The 16,062-nt window shown below is 41.1% G+C and overlaps 2 protein-coding genes across 15 annotated transcripts in view; one reads left to right on the forward strand and one right to left on the reverse strand.

The window, feature by feature from the left end:
- Nucleotides 1-964: 964 nt before the first annotated feature.
- Nucleotides 965-11,099, forward strand: prpf38b (pre-mRNA processing factor 38B). The gene is made up of 6 exons (XM_007236634.4): nt 965-1,433; nt 3,206-3,274; nt 3,511-3,662; nt 4,372-4,432; nt 9,058-9,296; nt 9,798-11,099. Exons 1-6 carry the CDS (start codon nt 1,227-1,229, stop codon nt 10,618-10,620), a joined length of 1,551 nt encoding a protein of 516 aa, XP_007236696.3. The 5' UTR covers nt 965-1,226; the 3' UTR covers nt 10,621-11,099.
- Nucleotides 11,100-11,887: 788 nt separating this feature from the next.
- LOC103036209 (G surface protein, allelic form 156-like) overlaps nt 11,888-16,062 on the reverse strand; it is a 70,231-nt gene continuing 66,056 nt past the window's right edge. For all 14 annotated transcript variants that reach the window (XM_049476532.1, XM_049476537.1, XM_049476535.1 and 11 more), the window contains one exon: nt 11,888-16,051. In XM_049476532.1, the coding sequence (XP_049332489.1) occupies nt 15,774-16,051 (278 nt within the window). In that variant the 3' untranslated portion in view covers nt 11,888-15,773. The remainder of the gene's footprint in view (nt 16,052-16,062) is intronic.

The raw sequence follows: 16,062 nt of genomic DNA on the forward strand, positions 1-16,062 counted from the left end.
GACTATGGTTTATTACAGGTTGAATGTACAACGTTGAAACAATGTTGCCATATCAATGTTGATTCCCTTTTCAAAATCAACAACAAATCCAACATTAATTCAACTGTAACAACATTGAAATGCCAGCTGGGATACGTTTACTTTTATACTTTAAGTAGTTTTGAAACCAGTTTTACTTTTACAATTTTACGTTAATAAATAGCTACAGTAGATGATACAACTTCCACTGAAGTATTTAAACTCTAGTGATTATACCTTTAGCTGAAGAGTAATGAATGGAGATACTTCTGACAGCTCTGTATGTGATCAGCACCTGTTAACTAGCCTAATGCCCTTGTTTCAGCGGTGAATAATCTTTAATAGGTAGTCTTAAATCTTTAATGAGAGAGCGAGAGAGAGAATGTGTGTGAGACAGAAAGGAAAAGAGTGTGTAAAAAAGAGAGAGAGATACAGAGAGTGTGTAAGAGAGAAAGGAAGAGAAATATACAGAGAGAGTGTGCTAAGAGAGAGTTTGTGTGTAAAATAAGAATGAGAGTGTGTAAAGGAAGAGAAGGGGAGAGTGAAAAAGAAGATGGAGAGTGTGTAAAGGAAGAGAAGGAGAAAGTGTAAAGAGAGTGTGTGAGAGAAAGGAAGAGAGTGTGGAAAGGAGGAGTGGGAGAGTGTGTTAGAAAGAGAGAAAGGAAGAGAGACTGTAAAGTAAGAGTGAGAGAGAGTAAAGACAAAGTGTGTGAAGGAAGAGAGGGAGAGTGTGCAAAAGAAGGTAGAGAGTGTAAAAAGGGAGATTGTGTGAGAAAGGAAGAGAGAGAGATACAGAGAGAAAGAGAGTGTGTGTAAAGGGGAGAGAGAGAGAGAGAGAGAGAGAGAGAGAGAGAGAGAGAGAGAGAAAATAAGTAAATAAACCTGCATTGCACCAAAACACACCGTTTTTTTTAAACAGTCCACACACGTCACTTCCGCTTCCTGCGGGTCCCCGGCAGCACGTTAGCCATCTTGTGCTGCTGCTGTTGTTTGATAGAGAGAGAGAGAGAGAGAGAGGCAGAGAGCAGCGCTGAGCTCCGGCAGAGACACGGGATCCACCGAACCGAGCTCCGGTACTGACGGGTATACAGACCCCGCGGGCTGCGTGTGGATCAGGACCGGCTCCGCGGGCTGGGATGGCGGTGTAGAGGCCGCTCCTCCGCCGCAGGTTGTTGAACGGGCCGCTCTCCTCCCGCGCTCCGAGCGCCATGGCGGGGAACCAGCAGCAGCAACAGCAGGCCGTGACCAAGTCCTCCACCGGCAAACACGGCAACGTGCTGCCGCTGTGGGGCAACGAGAAGACCATGAACCTGAACCCCATGATCCTCACCAACGTCCTGTCCTCCCCCTACTTTAAAGTGCAGCTGTACGAGCTGAAGACCTACCACGAGGTCGTGGACGAGATCTACTTCAAGGTAACTAGCGGCGGCGGCGGCAGCAGCAGCGCGCCGAGCTGGAGCTAACCCGGCTAACAGAGCTAAGCCATGCTACGCTAAGCTAACTGGGTGACTGGGCTTGAATAAGATTTATCCGGTATAACCGGGAGCGCTGAGTGTGTGCTGTGGTGTTCTGTGTGTTCTGTTAGTTAGCTTAGCTTATTTATAACGGTATCTATCAACTTAACTACATGAGAAGTGACTGGTTAGCTTGCGCTACCTAGCAATCGCTGCTAACTTACGTTAGCTTTTTAGCTAATCTAGCTAATCTATAGCTAGCTGACTAATAGCGTTACCATCAGTGTTCCCGCGGTCTGAGAACTTTAAGCACGTTAAACAGGTATAACGTTAATAGTGTAAATTAAAAGTGACTGTTAACATAGGTAAAAAGTCCTCAGTTAAAAATATACTAATTACTTTTCATAGGTTCGTTCCCCCCATCAAAAAAAAACAAGTATTTTTGAGATTTTCCTTAATTAATAAATTACAGCTAGCTAGCTTCCCATCTAACTCTAGTTAGCTAACGTGCTTCTGTGTAACTTAGTTCGGTTTAGTTCTTTAATAATTCGTTTTCTAAAAGTTTCTTCTGTAACGTTAGTTTAAAGTCAGAAAATCAAGCAGATCATCATTTATTTATATATATATATATATATATATATATATATATATATAATTTATTATTATTATTATTTTATATTTTCATTAAGTTTAGTAAAGTGAAAATGTCTATTTCCGTATTTTTTGTTTTTGCAGCATACTTAGTCATACAGCGCTGGTTTTATTTATTATACTAACGCTACGCTATTACATTGTGTTTTTCAGAAAATATTAGCAAGAGTAAAGCTGCTAATACTTAAATTACTGAGTATTACTTTTGATAAATTGTCCCTTATGTTTGTGGATAATAACTGTACATCTTATGTAATAAAACATTAAAGTCTTAAATGTAATTTCCCCATACCTGCTAAATCCCTGATGGTAAACATAAATAATGCTTTAAGAGTTTCTTTGTCTTAGTAAATGTATATATTGGTTTCTTGTCATGTTTTAGTTATAATAAAAGCTGTGCTTGCTGTAAGGCATATGGAGGAGCTGGGAAATTGAATAAAGTGTTTTCAGTGCTTGTGGGTTTTCTGTTTTATCTTGGAGGTCCTTGGTTGTTGCAAAGTTGGTACAGTGAAATCGTATGTTTGGGAAAAATTCAGATAGTAGGAGTGATTTTATATCTTCCTACTTTGAAGATGTTCACTGTAAACTAAGGCAACAAAGTGTAATATTAATCTTTTTGTATGTTTTTTTTTTTACAGTAAGTGTTTTCACAGCAGTTAGTGTAATCACAGCAGGGAAGCACACTTGTTTTTAAGTCTGATTCTTAAAAGTATTTGTGTGCATCTTTATACACTTTTTTTCTGTATTATATTTAAACTCAAATACTCTTTTTGAGTATTTGATAATATATGGCTTTATTTTCATCACTCGTCGTTTTCATTGATTTTCTTTACTAGCAAATAAAAATCTCCCCTTTGTCCAACAGCCACCAAATTGTTTTTAATCTTTTTATCTATTTGTAGTTTTTCATCGTTCTTCGTTCCTCCAATTCAATCCTATACAATTTCACACATGCCTGTTTCATCCTAATTTGACACATTGCTTGTGATTTCTCTGTTTTGCTCACCAACAAAAATCCGTATTAGCTATATAGTTGTTGTTGATGTTTGTGTGGGAGAATGAGCTTTGGTGTTTGTTCTCAGGTAACCCATGCAGAGCCGTGGGAGAAAGGCAGCCGGAAGACTGCGGGACAGACTGGAATGTGCGGAGGGGTAAGTAGAAGTACGTGCCTTTCAACTTCTTTCCTCTCTCTTCTGAAGAGAACGCTTTAGAGATAAGAATAGAGCTAGTTTATGTAGTTTATTTTGTTGATGTAGATTGTGAGTTGGAAAGTTCTCAGTAGATTTACTGAATTTCCATTAATTTTATGGATATTTCAGATAGTTCTCCTTGTGTTAGTATGTTTCCTGTGTGCTGAAGTCGCTTACTTGTTCTGCTCGTGCCGCAGGTGCGAGGCGTCGGCACGGGAGGTATCGTGTCCACCGCGTTCTGTCTACTTTATAAGCTGTTTACACTGAAACTCACCCGCAAGCAGGTGATGGGTCTCATCACACACACAGACTCCCCATACATCAGAGCACTCGGCTTCATGTACATACGGTAAGACTCCACTTCACCCCGTATTGATTGGCTTAGTTATATTGTGCCTTAATTTCACTGTAGGGTTTTTCTTCTGTACAGTGGTATGAAAAGTTTGTGCACCCCTGATCCCTGTGATTTTCCTTTATAAATTATTGAATTATTAAATTTAAGTTTATAGGATTTACATAGTGCAATAATTCAGTTTCTAAAACAAAGTTAGGCATGTAAATAAATTTGGGCACCCTTGTCATTTTAATTGATTTGAATACATTTATCACTAATTATTGGAACACCAAATTAGTTTAGTAAGCTTATTGACCCTCGACCTACATACACAAGTAAATCCAGTTATGATAGAGTTAAGGATATATTCTAAATATACATATTTCTCTTCTTTGCATCTTCTTTAAAGAAGACCCAACATGGGAGCAACAAAACAACTCCGAAATTACTCATGGTTTAGAGGAAGAATATTAAAAGCTCAAATCTTATAGAACAAGTACAACGTTCTGGATTGATCACCTCAGATCATCTCAGTTCTATTACTGTGTTCATCTGCTGTATAATATATTTAACTGAAATTGCTGATCCAAATTAGCAATGATTTACAAAGAGAGATCTTTAAACGGATCGTTAAACTTGTAAAAGATGTAATAAATAGAAAAAAACCTCGTTATCTAATCTAATTCTCATCTTTTTCTCCTTTTTTCATTGTTTTTTCTTTCAGATACACTCAGCCTCCTGCAGATCTGATCGAGTGGTATGAGCCCTTTCTAGATGATGAGGAGGTATGTCGCCACGGGTAATGCTTTCACCTTCCTTTTACATTTAATTTAGAGGAGCACAGGTTGTTTCCATGACCAGTTAAAATATTTATTTTGTGTATAGCTGTAGAACGAAGGCTGTTACTGGTTGCATGTGTTTGCCATGTGGTTTGAACCTTAATTGATTTAACGCAGCCTGTAGGCTTGTGACAGGTGGTCCTATAACATGCTGTCCTCCAGTCGTTGGGCTTGGAGTGACCTGTGTGATTATTCTGAGGGGAAAAAACGTTTTTGAAGGAAGTTGTGATGCACATTGCTGACGTTTCACCTTTGCCTTCATTATGCTTAATGTTCTTGTGGGCTAGGGCTGTGTGGTTCTTTAGTCTGGTCGTGCTTTAGTGAGTGCAATGCAAATCAGAAGTGCAGTCAACCTCCAGGACCAGAGATTAACACCTCAGATTAAGGCATTCGCTATTTCTATGTCTATCATAATTTTTTTAGTTGACTATTGTACATGTAAAGTGTATTGGACAATACTTTCTGTTTTACCGTACTTTTTTTTTCCGCGTTCGGTGTGAACGTACAGTAACACTTAGCAACTGAAGTGATGAAATGGTCTGGTGAGACCTTTAGATTAATAATATGAAGTCCCCCCTACAGTAATGCTGATTTTATTTGCTGAAATAGACCACAGCAGTCCTGTAGTCATGTTGTAGTCGGCGCCATGTTGTTTATGCCCATATTTGGTGTTCAGTGTCTAAGCAGAGTTTCTGAATGGGCTTTTCAAAGCCCACCCCTATCAGATTCTGTGGTAAACAACGCTGGATCCTCTGAATTATGCAATCGTTTTACAGTCGTAATGAGAATAATGCTAGCGTTAAGATAATGCTGCAGCGCACTGAATTGACCTTGCAGCTCTGCAGGTGTTGGAAGAGGTGAAACCCACGTTCAGCCAGGTGATGTTGAGCAGTGTAGCCTCTCTGTTAGAGTGAGTGTTAGAGCTTGTAAAACACAGATAAAAAGAGAAAGTGAGCTTTAGTGTTATATACTGTCACAGGTTAGTTAAATGCGGCACACCTGAACCAACTAATCAATTAACTGCCCTCCCTAAGAACAGCTGAGTGTGTTACAGCAGAAAAACACTAAAACTAGCAGCACAGTGTTGCTTCAGAACCACAGAGCTAACCTAGTAGCTAGGTCAAGAACCAGTAATATAGAAAAAAAGTAAAAAGTCTTAATGTGGGTTTTTTTTTGTTGTTTTTTTCCCACTGAAACCTGTTGTAAGGAAAAAGCTGTCGTAATGTAATAAAATGAGCCAGAAACACCAAACTTCTCTAGTTTATTAAGATGAACATTAGTTGTATCAGGTGGGCTTTAATAAACTGTAGAAATACAAAAATATATAATAAAATAAAGCTAGCATTATTCTCATTACGATTCTTGAGCAATCTCATAATTCTTAGGATCCAGTGACGTTGAAGAGATTTGGAAAAAAAAACCATTCATTTTAACCATAGACAAATGCAGCGTTGACACGGAACTCCTAATATGGGCATACGACGGCTACACAATGTCACATGACTGCAGTGGTCTATTTGTCATCAAGCCAGCAGTGGCTCACTTTCCATACACTAAGATTAACCCAACTTTAAAACAGCTCTGATTCATTGTCTCGTTATTGATTGAGATTTTCAAGTTCTGACTGTGTTCACAGTGTCAGAACCGCCCACAACATTCAGAAACGTCCACCTGTTATTGTTATTATTATGTAATTGGAACATGGATGGAAGATTAATAGTCTTTTATTAGAGGCAGTAAGAAGTGAGGGGGTGAACTGTTCTAGTTACGGAGCCGTGCAGACTTGTTTATGGCCTTATTATATTTATTTAGCTCTAAGGTCTAAACTAAACTAGTGGAATTTTTGAATGCTTTGAAGGCTGTAAACATTTAACAGTAACATAAACCAATGCTATTCATTACATATTTAATTATTGGGTGATATGACGACTTAGTAATGTTTTATTGTAAGTTTTCCCTTGGTTACAATTAATAAACTATTATTTTGATGAATGATGGACATGCTCCATGATTGGCCTGAGGTTTGAGTCACATGACCCTATGGTCCCCACACAAATAATACAATAAGAATAGCGGTAAAAAATTTTTAGCTGTATGTGTCCTTCGTGGTTGTGCCTCTCTGGTTAACTGCACTGTTCTCTTTCTCAGATGGCCTTATGCAGCAGGTGAATGGGGTTAATGTGTCTCAGCACTTCAGGTTTGCGTGCAGACCTTTCCTCCCCAAATTCAGCCCGCTATCAGCCTGCTTTAAGCACAGTTTACAGCAGGGTTCTTCGTTTCCGGTTCTGGAGGGCCAGTGTTCCATTTTTCTGACATGTCCTTGTTTTAAAGTCGTGTAATTAAAGCATCAGTAGACAGTTCACTGGAGCACCAGCATCTCTGACCAAGACACGTGCCTTAGGGCTCCTTTCTCACATTCCTACACGCCAACCCCGCTGAGACTGGCTGTTAGCAATGTGGCTAAACCACCCTTAGTGAGGGCTTATCGAGGATCGGGTGGCTTACACCACTGTTTAGTAGGCTTGCAATGTTGTGCTAAATTCTGCACCCCTGCCATAAAAAGCACCCTCTCTCAGGAGCCGTGCAATAAGCGGAAACAATCCGCTTTAACTTAAATAAAGTCATGGTTATCTCTGTCATGCTTACTTACATCTATAGCAACACAGCACACACTCCCGAGAGGGGGTGCTAAATTCGGCACGACACTGCCATGTTTGTTTACAGGGATGTCGCATCACTGACAGCATCTTGTCTGCATGCGTTCAGATCGATCAGACAAGCTGCGCTTTAGGAGTTCACCCTAACATTCAGCAAGTCGATGTCCTATTTCCCCAATGGGGAAAAGCATCTTTATTTCTTAAGGTAGTCTGTAGTCTAACGCACACCTCTCCAGAAATATAACAATGCGTTTCGAACTGCTGCAGCTGTGATTGGTCCGTCAGGCCTCGCATTCTTGCCCGCACGTTCTTGTCTTTGCCGTTTAAACTGTACAAATTCGCTACGGCCTACTCTCAAACACATCTTAGTAGTAGGCCAGAAATAACTTTTATAGGGTTACAAATACGAAAGAAAAGAAAGGATTCCACCAACTAAAATACTTCAATTTTTGGAAGTAACTGATTTAAGTCTGTGATGCTCAATTCACGAGTATTGTCGATGCCACACAATATCCAATATGTTGCTGATATGGCACAAAACACAAACAGTCTACTCGCGCTTTAAAAGCCTAGGTACTCACTAAGTGATGCTGGAAACCAACCTCCTGCACTGTATTTGAAGAACACTGTTTTAGATGTATGAAGGAACAAAACATGACGGTAACTTTGTTTTATTACAAGATCATAAACAATAAAGAAATTAAGAAACTGATGCCCTGATTTCAGTACAGTATATTGTGACTCATTGCCACGTTGTGTGGCACATGCACTTTAAATGTTACACATGTCGCTGGTCACATCATCGGTCGACGCTACAGGGGCCACAATATTGTTTGATACAGATACTGCAGCTTTGAGCTTCAGCCGATGCCGATATCAGTCAGATACCATGTTTTTGCTCCCGGGCTAAGCTGTTAATACTTATTTTATTTGTTTGAAAGAGCTTTGATTAACACATCAATCTTAATTACATCCTGCAAAAATTGGGGGGAAAACATATTTTACATCCCTCTTTATTCTCGAGTTCTGCCTAAAGTCTTTGTGGAAGTTTAGACTCGTGGGTCACATAAGATTTAATGTTTTCTTCCAATATTCAGTCCACTGATTTTGGCCAGTATTGGATCAACACTGAGTATCAGGTTATTATACCCCCTTTTTTGCATTCTGTCAGTTTGTTGTTTTTGTGCTCTGGGCTGAGAGATTAGCGAGAGATTAGCGTGTGAGATTGGGCCGTCTCTTGGCGTTCCACCAGGACTGTCCTCCGCTGAATTTCTTGAATGTGAGAATCTTAAGCTTGATGGAAACAGAGGTGAAGTTTCAGTATTTTGTCATCACAAACAGCAGCCAGAGATTGACAGTAGTACAATTGTAATCATACATTTACCTCAGCACGAATATTTTAGTCATAAATTAACATCAGTGATGTTATAATCATAAGTTTACCTTAGCATTGTTATACTAATCATACATTTACCTCAGCAGACCTATTCAAATCAAATATTTAATACCTCAGCAGTGCAAATCTAATCATGATTTTAGATCAGCAGTTTAATTCTAATCATTAATTTATCTCAACAGTGCTATTCTGATCATGAATTGACCTCAGCAGTGCTGTTCTGATTATAGTTACATCAGCCGTGCTAATCTAATCGTGATTTTACTTAAGCTGTTATTCTACTCATGAATTTACCTCAGCAGTGCTATTCTAGTCGTGATTTTTACCCCAGTGATTTAGGGTTAATAATTGTGGTTTTAAATTCAGATGTTCAGTGCGTGGTTTTGCGTGTTGAGATCAGCTGTGGTGAAGCAGGGGAAGCTCTGAAGTGTGCGGTTCTGTGTTGGTTTCAGTCGGCTGTGTCTGAGAGTCTGAGTCGGGGCTTGTTGTTCATGCTGCCGCGTGTTTGTGTGAATCAGGAGCTGGACGTGAAGGCCGGCGGTGGGTGTGTGATGACGGTCGGGGAGATGCTGCGCTCCTTCCTCACTAAGCTCGAGTGGTTCTCCACGCTGTTTCCACGGATACCCGTGCCCGTGCAGAAGATGATCGACCAGCACATGAAGAGCCGCCCACGCAAACTCCCACAGAAGGATGGCAAGGAGGAGGAGGAGGAGGAGGAGGAAGAAGAGGAGGAGGACAATGAACGGCAGCGCTCCAGGTACACCAGCAGGACACGCTGAGACACCAGAGCGTCCCAGAACTCAGCTGTTTCTGGACTGTCAAGAACAGATCTGATCAGAGTGGCATCATTTTAAATTCAAATTTTTAATTCGCCCTTAATTCTGACTGGTCTGAGTACAGGGGCTCAGATAGTTCAGTTTAAGTCAGTAATACATTCACTCAATTGAAAAAGTAGAGAATAATTTTTAAATTCATATTGTAATTTGTACATTACAAATTGTTACATTATAATTACATAAAGTAATTATAAAAATTCCAAAAAAATTACTGTCATTAAGAGCATTTATTTGCAGAAAATGATATGGCTGAAACATAAAAACTGTGATTAAAAAAAGCTCTGCATATTTTTTATATGTTCTCCTCCACCAGTCTTACACACTGCTTTTGAATAACTTTCTCTGTTTTATATTGTTTGGGATCTTGCTTTCTGTAGTTTTTCTATTCTGCTTGTTAAACTGATTGTGTTCTGTCCCTACAGGACGCCGAGGAGAACCCCAAGCCCCCGGAGATCACCGAACCGATCACGCAGCCGCAGCCACCACCGAGAGCGGCACGGGGCCAGCTTCGACCACGAGCTAGAGCGCGAGAGGGACCGCCAGCGAAAAGAGCGAGAGGGCAAAGATAGAGATAGAGACCGAGAGAGAGACAGGGAAAGAGACCGAGAGCGAGACAGAGGAGAGCGCGACAGACCAGTGGACAGGGACCGGGACAGAGAGCGGCGACGTTCCAGAACTCCAGACCGAGCCGACCGGGTCCCGGAGCGCCGCAGGAGCCGCAGCAGAGAGCGGCGGAGGAGCCGAAGCCCCGCCCGCGAGAAGAGGAACGACAGGAAAGAGCGAGAGAAAGAGAGGGAGGCAGAGAGCGAGAGAGAGCGCAGCCGGCGAAAAGAGCGAGAGCACAAAGACCGGGGCGCTGCGGCCGAGAAGGAGAGAGAGCGCTCCAAAGACAAGAGGAGTAAAGGAGAGGGGGAGGAGCGACGGCACAAAGAGGAGCGGAGACACCGCGAGGAGAGGAAGAGCAAGCGCTCCAGCCGGAGCCGCAGCCGGGAGAAGAAACACAAAACCGAGAGATCCAACCGGAAACGCTCCCGCTCCAGGAGCCGGCAGGACGCGGCAGTGGCGGCGGAGGAGAAGAGCACTAAGCGCGAGCGCAGCCACAGCAAGGAGCGCTCTCACAAACGCAGCCGCAGCAAAGAGCGCTCGCACCGGCGAGAGTCCAGCAACGGCAAAGAGCCCCGGCCCCGGAGCGCCAGTCCAGACCCGGGAGACGGAGCTCACGCCAACCGCCCCAATTCACCCTGATCCCATCGACACACCCGCCCACTTTACCCTCCCTCCCCTCCGATTCTGTACGTCTCCCAGGACCTCGTCGCGCAAGACAAGCGGAAACAGCACGACGTCCCTGGAGTTCTCCTTCCACCCCTTATTCGTTCCGGTTATCTCACTTGTAGGTATTACCCAATGTTTTTGTTTCTCCCGCAGGAGAAGATTAAAATCCCTGATTTCCCCCGTTTCCACCCGGTCTTGGACGTAATGAAAAAGACCCAAAAAAAATGCTTTTTAATTGTTCTGTTTCTGTTTGTTTTCAGGAAATCTTGCAAAAAAAAAAAGAAGGTTTTGTATATAGTGTAAGGGTGGGGGGGACGTTTTAAATCTTATAAAGGACACGCAGAGCAAGGCTGCTGAACGAGCGACAGCGTGGACCTACTGAAATTGTGCCGTGTTCAGGTCATTTCTCTGTTGCATCTCATTTCCTAATAAAAATCTTGTATGAAAAGATATATGGGCTTTTTTTTGTCTTATTTGGTTGTATTTCCATAGGTTAGAGGTAACCCACATAACCCCATTGTAGATATTTAATTTTTTTTTAAGTTTTAATTTAAATGTTGAGCTAGAAACAATAAGTTGATGCCAGCATCATGATAAGTATTAGGAAGGGTTGACATTTTTATACCCATTTTATGACGAACCACTGAATTTTTTTTTTTTTTACTGTAGTGACCAGGAGTAATTCAGCTTGGAAAACAGTTAGCACTGGGGCTAATATGCCAAACCTGACAAGTTCAGCTGCTAGCATAGTGGCTAACATACTCTACACCTGCAGAGACCTGCTGAACTAGCAGCCATAGCTAGCATTGCTGCTACTAGCTACAGTACAGCTTATAGCATTGTGGCTGTTTCTCTTATCTAGGCTTCATAATAAGAGTCTTTAGTCCTCAGGCCTGGTATGAGTAGCCTAACTGGCTGAAGTGACTCAATGTGTCTCAGATCTGATTTTCGCATGGCTGTGTGAACTTGCCAAATCAGATTTTTTTCAAATCAGATTTGAGTCACTTTCGCGTTGTGTAATGTGATTCGTTCACATTACACACAGATACAGATCACTTACATTTACAGTGAGTGTGAACCGTCGAGATAGCCAAATCCAATCTGAGCAAAAAATCAGATTTGGGTAATGTGGCTTGTAATGTGAACGTAGCCCAAGAGCAACAAATCAGACATCGTTCCCATCATTATAGGTGGTGTTTTTGATCATAGCCAGATTATTAAACACAAACATTACTATACATTATTAGAATTAATTGTTCTTAATTTATTTAAATATCTTCTTTGCACAGAAAATACAGAATATTTAACATGAATATATCTCTTGCTTTTTTTTTTATTATATGCAGTTCTACATCTTTCATGTACAGTTCAGAGCCAAGCGGCAGAAACGTTTATTTTTGGATCATAAGTGATTCAGAAAATAGAAAAGAACACAAAGTGTAAGCCATACTTTTACAAACCGTAGCTGAAGAGTGCTGAGCTCTAGTCCAGAGGATTGGTGATCTCCCCGCTCTGCTGCCTTCACAAATATAAATCTTAATAAGATCAGCTTAAAATTAGCTTTTTTTTAACTTTTAACTAGAGAAACCGTTATAAAAACAGTTGATATTCCAAAAAATATGCGCTTAACATTGGAATAGCCTGAAGATTCTTAGTTTTTTCGACCTCTATTACTTATCTGTGTGTAAATAAGGTGTGAGCAGGTAGATTCCCGTACTCTGCTGGACTCCAGCACCAGGATTTGGCACTTTTGCCTTTACATTCATTAAGAGTTAGAGATACATTCATACACCGTTTATTAATATTAATACATTCATGCCCTCTACTGGACACCGTATGCAATGTTTCAATGTGTTATCAGTGATCCAGCCAATCACAGCACTGGATTACTCTTGTTCTGTCTTCAAATGCTCTATTGACTCAAATCAATAGATTAACCCTTTCAGACCTGAATTATGTTCTAGTTATGGAAAACAAAAATATGAGAATGCTGTTTTTTTTTTTTGTAATGCACACAAAATAAGACACTACGATCCAAATCCTTATTTAAAGTGTATATTAAAATAAATCCAATTAAATACATTTATTAGTTTTATTCCTAAACACAATAAAATGTGTTTTAAATCACAAAAATAAATCTGTAGTGCTGACTAAGGGTGGGCGATATGGTGAAAATAATATCCCAATATTTTATGGTATTTTTTTCTTGACAATACAACAAAACAATGAAGAAAAAAAAATGTCGATTGTTGTAACTGACACTGAAGGTCTGAAAGGGTTAAAATCGTATTAAGCCATGATTCATCATGTGGACAAAAGTAACGGGACAGCTGTTTCTACTCAAACCCAACCCATTCCGGCACATCCGATCCAGAAGCACGGGATGGAGCGCCATCATTCCAGAGAGCACAGATCCTCCGCTCCACAGCTCAGAGCTGAGAGGGTTTGGTTTGAGGTTTGTTAGACTTCTAACACGCGGCATCGGATCACATTAGCGATCTTCATGTGCTGACTGCGTTAGAGCGCGTTCTAGATCATGGAAATCAGGATTAAAGTCAACCTAAGTAAGCTGTGAACTACTGCTTTCCAACCACAAGGGGCGCTGGCCCTGAACTAATAAAATTATTAATCAAACATCTCTATATATAACTGTGTAGAGAAGAGTCAGGCACAAACTAACAGCGAAACATAAAGCATTTCATATATTTCAACAATTTTAACAAGATCTTTGGTCGGCTTTTAATCGTCTGTACTCTCTTGTATTTCCTCTGGAGACTTTTTATATATTAGTTAATATGTTGTACGTTTTTTCTATGTTTATAATAGTGCATTTAAAAGTTACTTTATTTCAGTAATTCAGTTCAGAATGGGAGTGATCTATTGTAAGCATTTATTCATTTTACTGTTGATGATTATGAAGCTCACAGCCATTGAAAACCCACCCAAAAACCAGTATAGAATATTACATAAGACCATTTAGTACTTGTGGCAGTGTGGGCAGTGTGCCAAGTCCTGCTGGAAAATGAAATCCGCATCTTCATACCGCCAAACAATCACTGACCATCAGTGAATTTGAACTTTTATTTGGAAATGAAGTTTCCACCAATCAGTGATGGTTTGGAGAGACATGCTGATCATCTGCTGCTGTTGATCCACTGTGTTTTATTATCAAGTCTAAAGTCAGCGCAGTTTTGTTTTCCCACAAAATCTTTTTATGGAGATGTGGATTTCATTTTCCAGCAGGACTTGGCACGCTGCCATCACTGCCCACAGTACTGCCAAAACTACCAATTGGTCTTATATAATAATTTACTTTTCTGAGACACTGATTTTTTGGGTTTTTTTTTTATTGGCTATAAATCATAATATTAAACAATAAAAGAAATAAACACTTAAAATAAATCACTCTGCAGGATTCGGCCGTCCACGACAGTGTGGCGTGACTACCCACCAGTTTCATTCCTGTCGGCTGATTCCTTGAGGGTGTCGATGAGTGCGCAACATGAATATATGTATAAATTATATTAATATATGTATATATTTACTAACCGTATTTTACGCACTATAAGGAACACTTAAAATCCTGGCAATTCAGAGGTGAGTATTATCGGCCTGTAGTCTGCTTCTAACCCCAGGTAGCACTGCTGGAGCAGCATTAGCATTACCCGCTAAGCTCTAGCTCTTTCACTGTTCAGAGCTAAGTATATTAGTCTGTAATCTGCGTGTTTACTGTGTTAAAACAAGCTACCTGAGACTGAAACTGCTAGCTAATGTCAACCTATCAGCACTGTCTGATGGCAATTAGGTGGTATTAGCGGTTAGCTGCTAATGCTAATGCTCCAGCCTTGTGAAAATCTGTAAATCTAAGCTAACTGTAAATAAACAGAAGCGCTTTTTACTCCCCCAAATAAACAGTTTTTAGAAGAGAAATCTGTGTAGATTAACATCCAGCGATCGTTTGACTTGCCGGACTAGTCTGAAAATGTTTTTTTAAGAACTACTTTTTCGTTTATTTAACGTCGCTTAGCTTAGCTTTACAGATCTCGCCCTCGAGCAGTGAGACCAGAGACTGTAAAAAAGATGGACGCCGTGTCTCTGTTCTCATTCATTCAAAGAAAATGAAGCCAAAATCTTCCTCCATGTTGGCGATCCTGAAACCTGAGTCTGTAGAGCGCAGTAGAGACCAGAGGAGGGAGAAAGACTGTGGAGAGACCGCCTACTAATTTGAATAACCCCGCCCCTGAAGGATTCCTCGAGGTCACAGGCTGCAGAGCGGGGCGGAGCGGAGCTGACGGTCTGTTATTGGTCCCGCCCATAACCAGCTCTTTTTACAATAACCACACCTTTTTTGAATAGAGCTGAATAACGTTTTAAAAAGCGAATTCAGTGTGGATATAAAAATTTAACAATATAATCAGAGGTTACACTAGCTGCTGCATTTAAATAATGGAGGTAGAATTACAGTATATTAGAAAAAAACGTGATTGAAAGTTGTTCTGTTTTGCCTGTTTTGAAACCTATGGGGATGGGTGGAGTTACACAGCTTTCTGCAGCCGAACAGCAGCAGGGGGCGCCCGACCTGTGGTGGCTTCACTTTTGAGAGACGATGCTCTGTCCAGCTTAACACAGTCTATGAGAGAGACCTGCTGAATTAGAAGGAAAACATGGCGGCACCCCTGTTCCTTACTAGTGTTGCATATTGCGTCTTATAATCCGGTGTGCTTATAGTCTCATAGTGTGAAAAATACAGTTCGTATGTATTCATTTAATTTCTTCTTAGTTAAAAGTTGTAAATATCTTAATTGTACCAGTCTCCAAATTATTATATAACATCTGAAATGTTAGGTTGTGCCCCTCTCTCCTCTCCTATAAGAAAACCCCATCAGGTGATCAGTTCTCCGCGTGAGATGATCTGAAAGCTTGCTATAGAGGAAGGTAAAGAAGTATTTTAGTGCTCTCTACAGATCCAGTCCTTCGGGATGTGCTGTAGTTTCGCAGAGTGAAAAAGCTGATCTAGGAGAAGCCTTCCTTCATCACCGTCTCAAAAAAAAAATCTCACAGTCTGAGCTGACCCTAGATCAGCAGTCTCACCCCTGAGAAACGTGACGGGAGCGCGGGGTCCAGCCTTAGCTCAGAGCCGCGGTCCGGACGCACACGGGTTCTGAGAAGGGCCCTTCAGTGGACTCGCTCCCGGCGGAGAGCGAGACGCAGTAGGTGGTGGCTGGTTTCAGATCTGAGATGATGGAGGCCTCTCCGTATACAGTCATGCTCACGGGTTTGGATGAGCTGGACTGTTCCTGGATCAGCATCGAGTAGAACTCGGCGCCCTTCACTTTATTCCATTCCAGCCACAGAGAGTCGGCCGTCGCCATGGTGAACTTTGCATTTGGGCCGTTCAGCTCATCTGTGGAGGTT

This window comes from Astyanax mexicanus, chromosome 4, assembly GCF_023375975.1.
Source record: "Astyanax mexicanus isolate ESR-SI-001 chromosome 4, AstMex3_surface, whole genome shotgun sequence".
NCBI lineage: Eukaryota > Metazoa > Chordata > Actinopteri > Characiformes > Acestrorhamphidae > Astyanax > Astyanax mexicanus.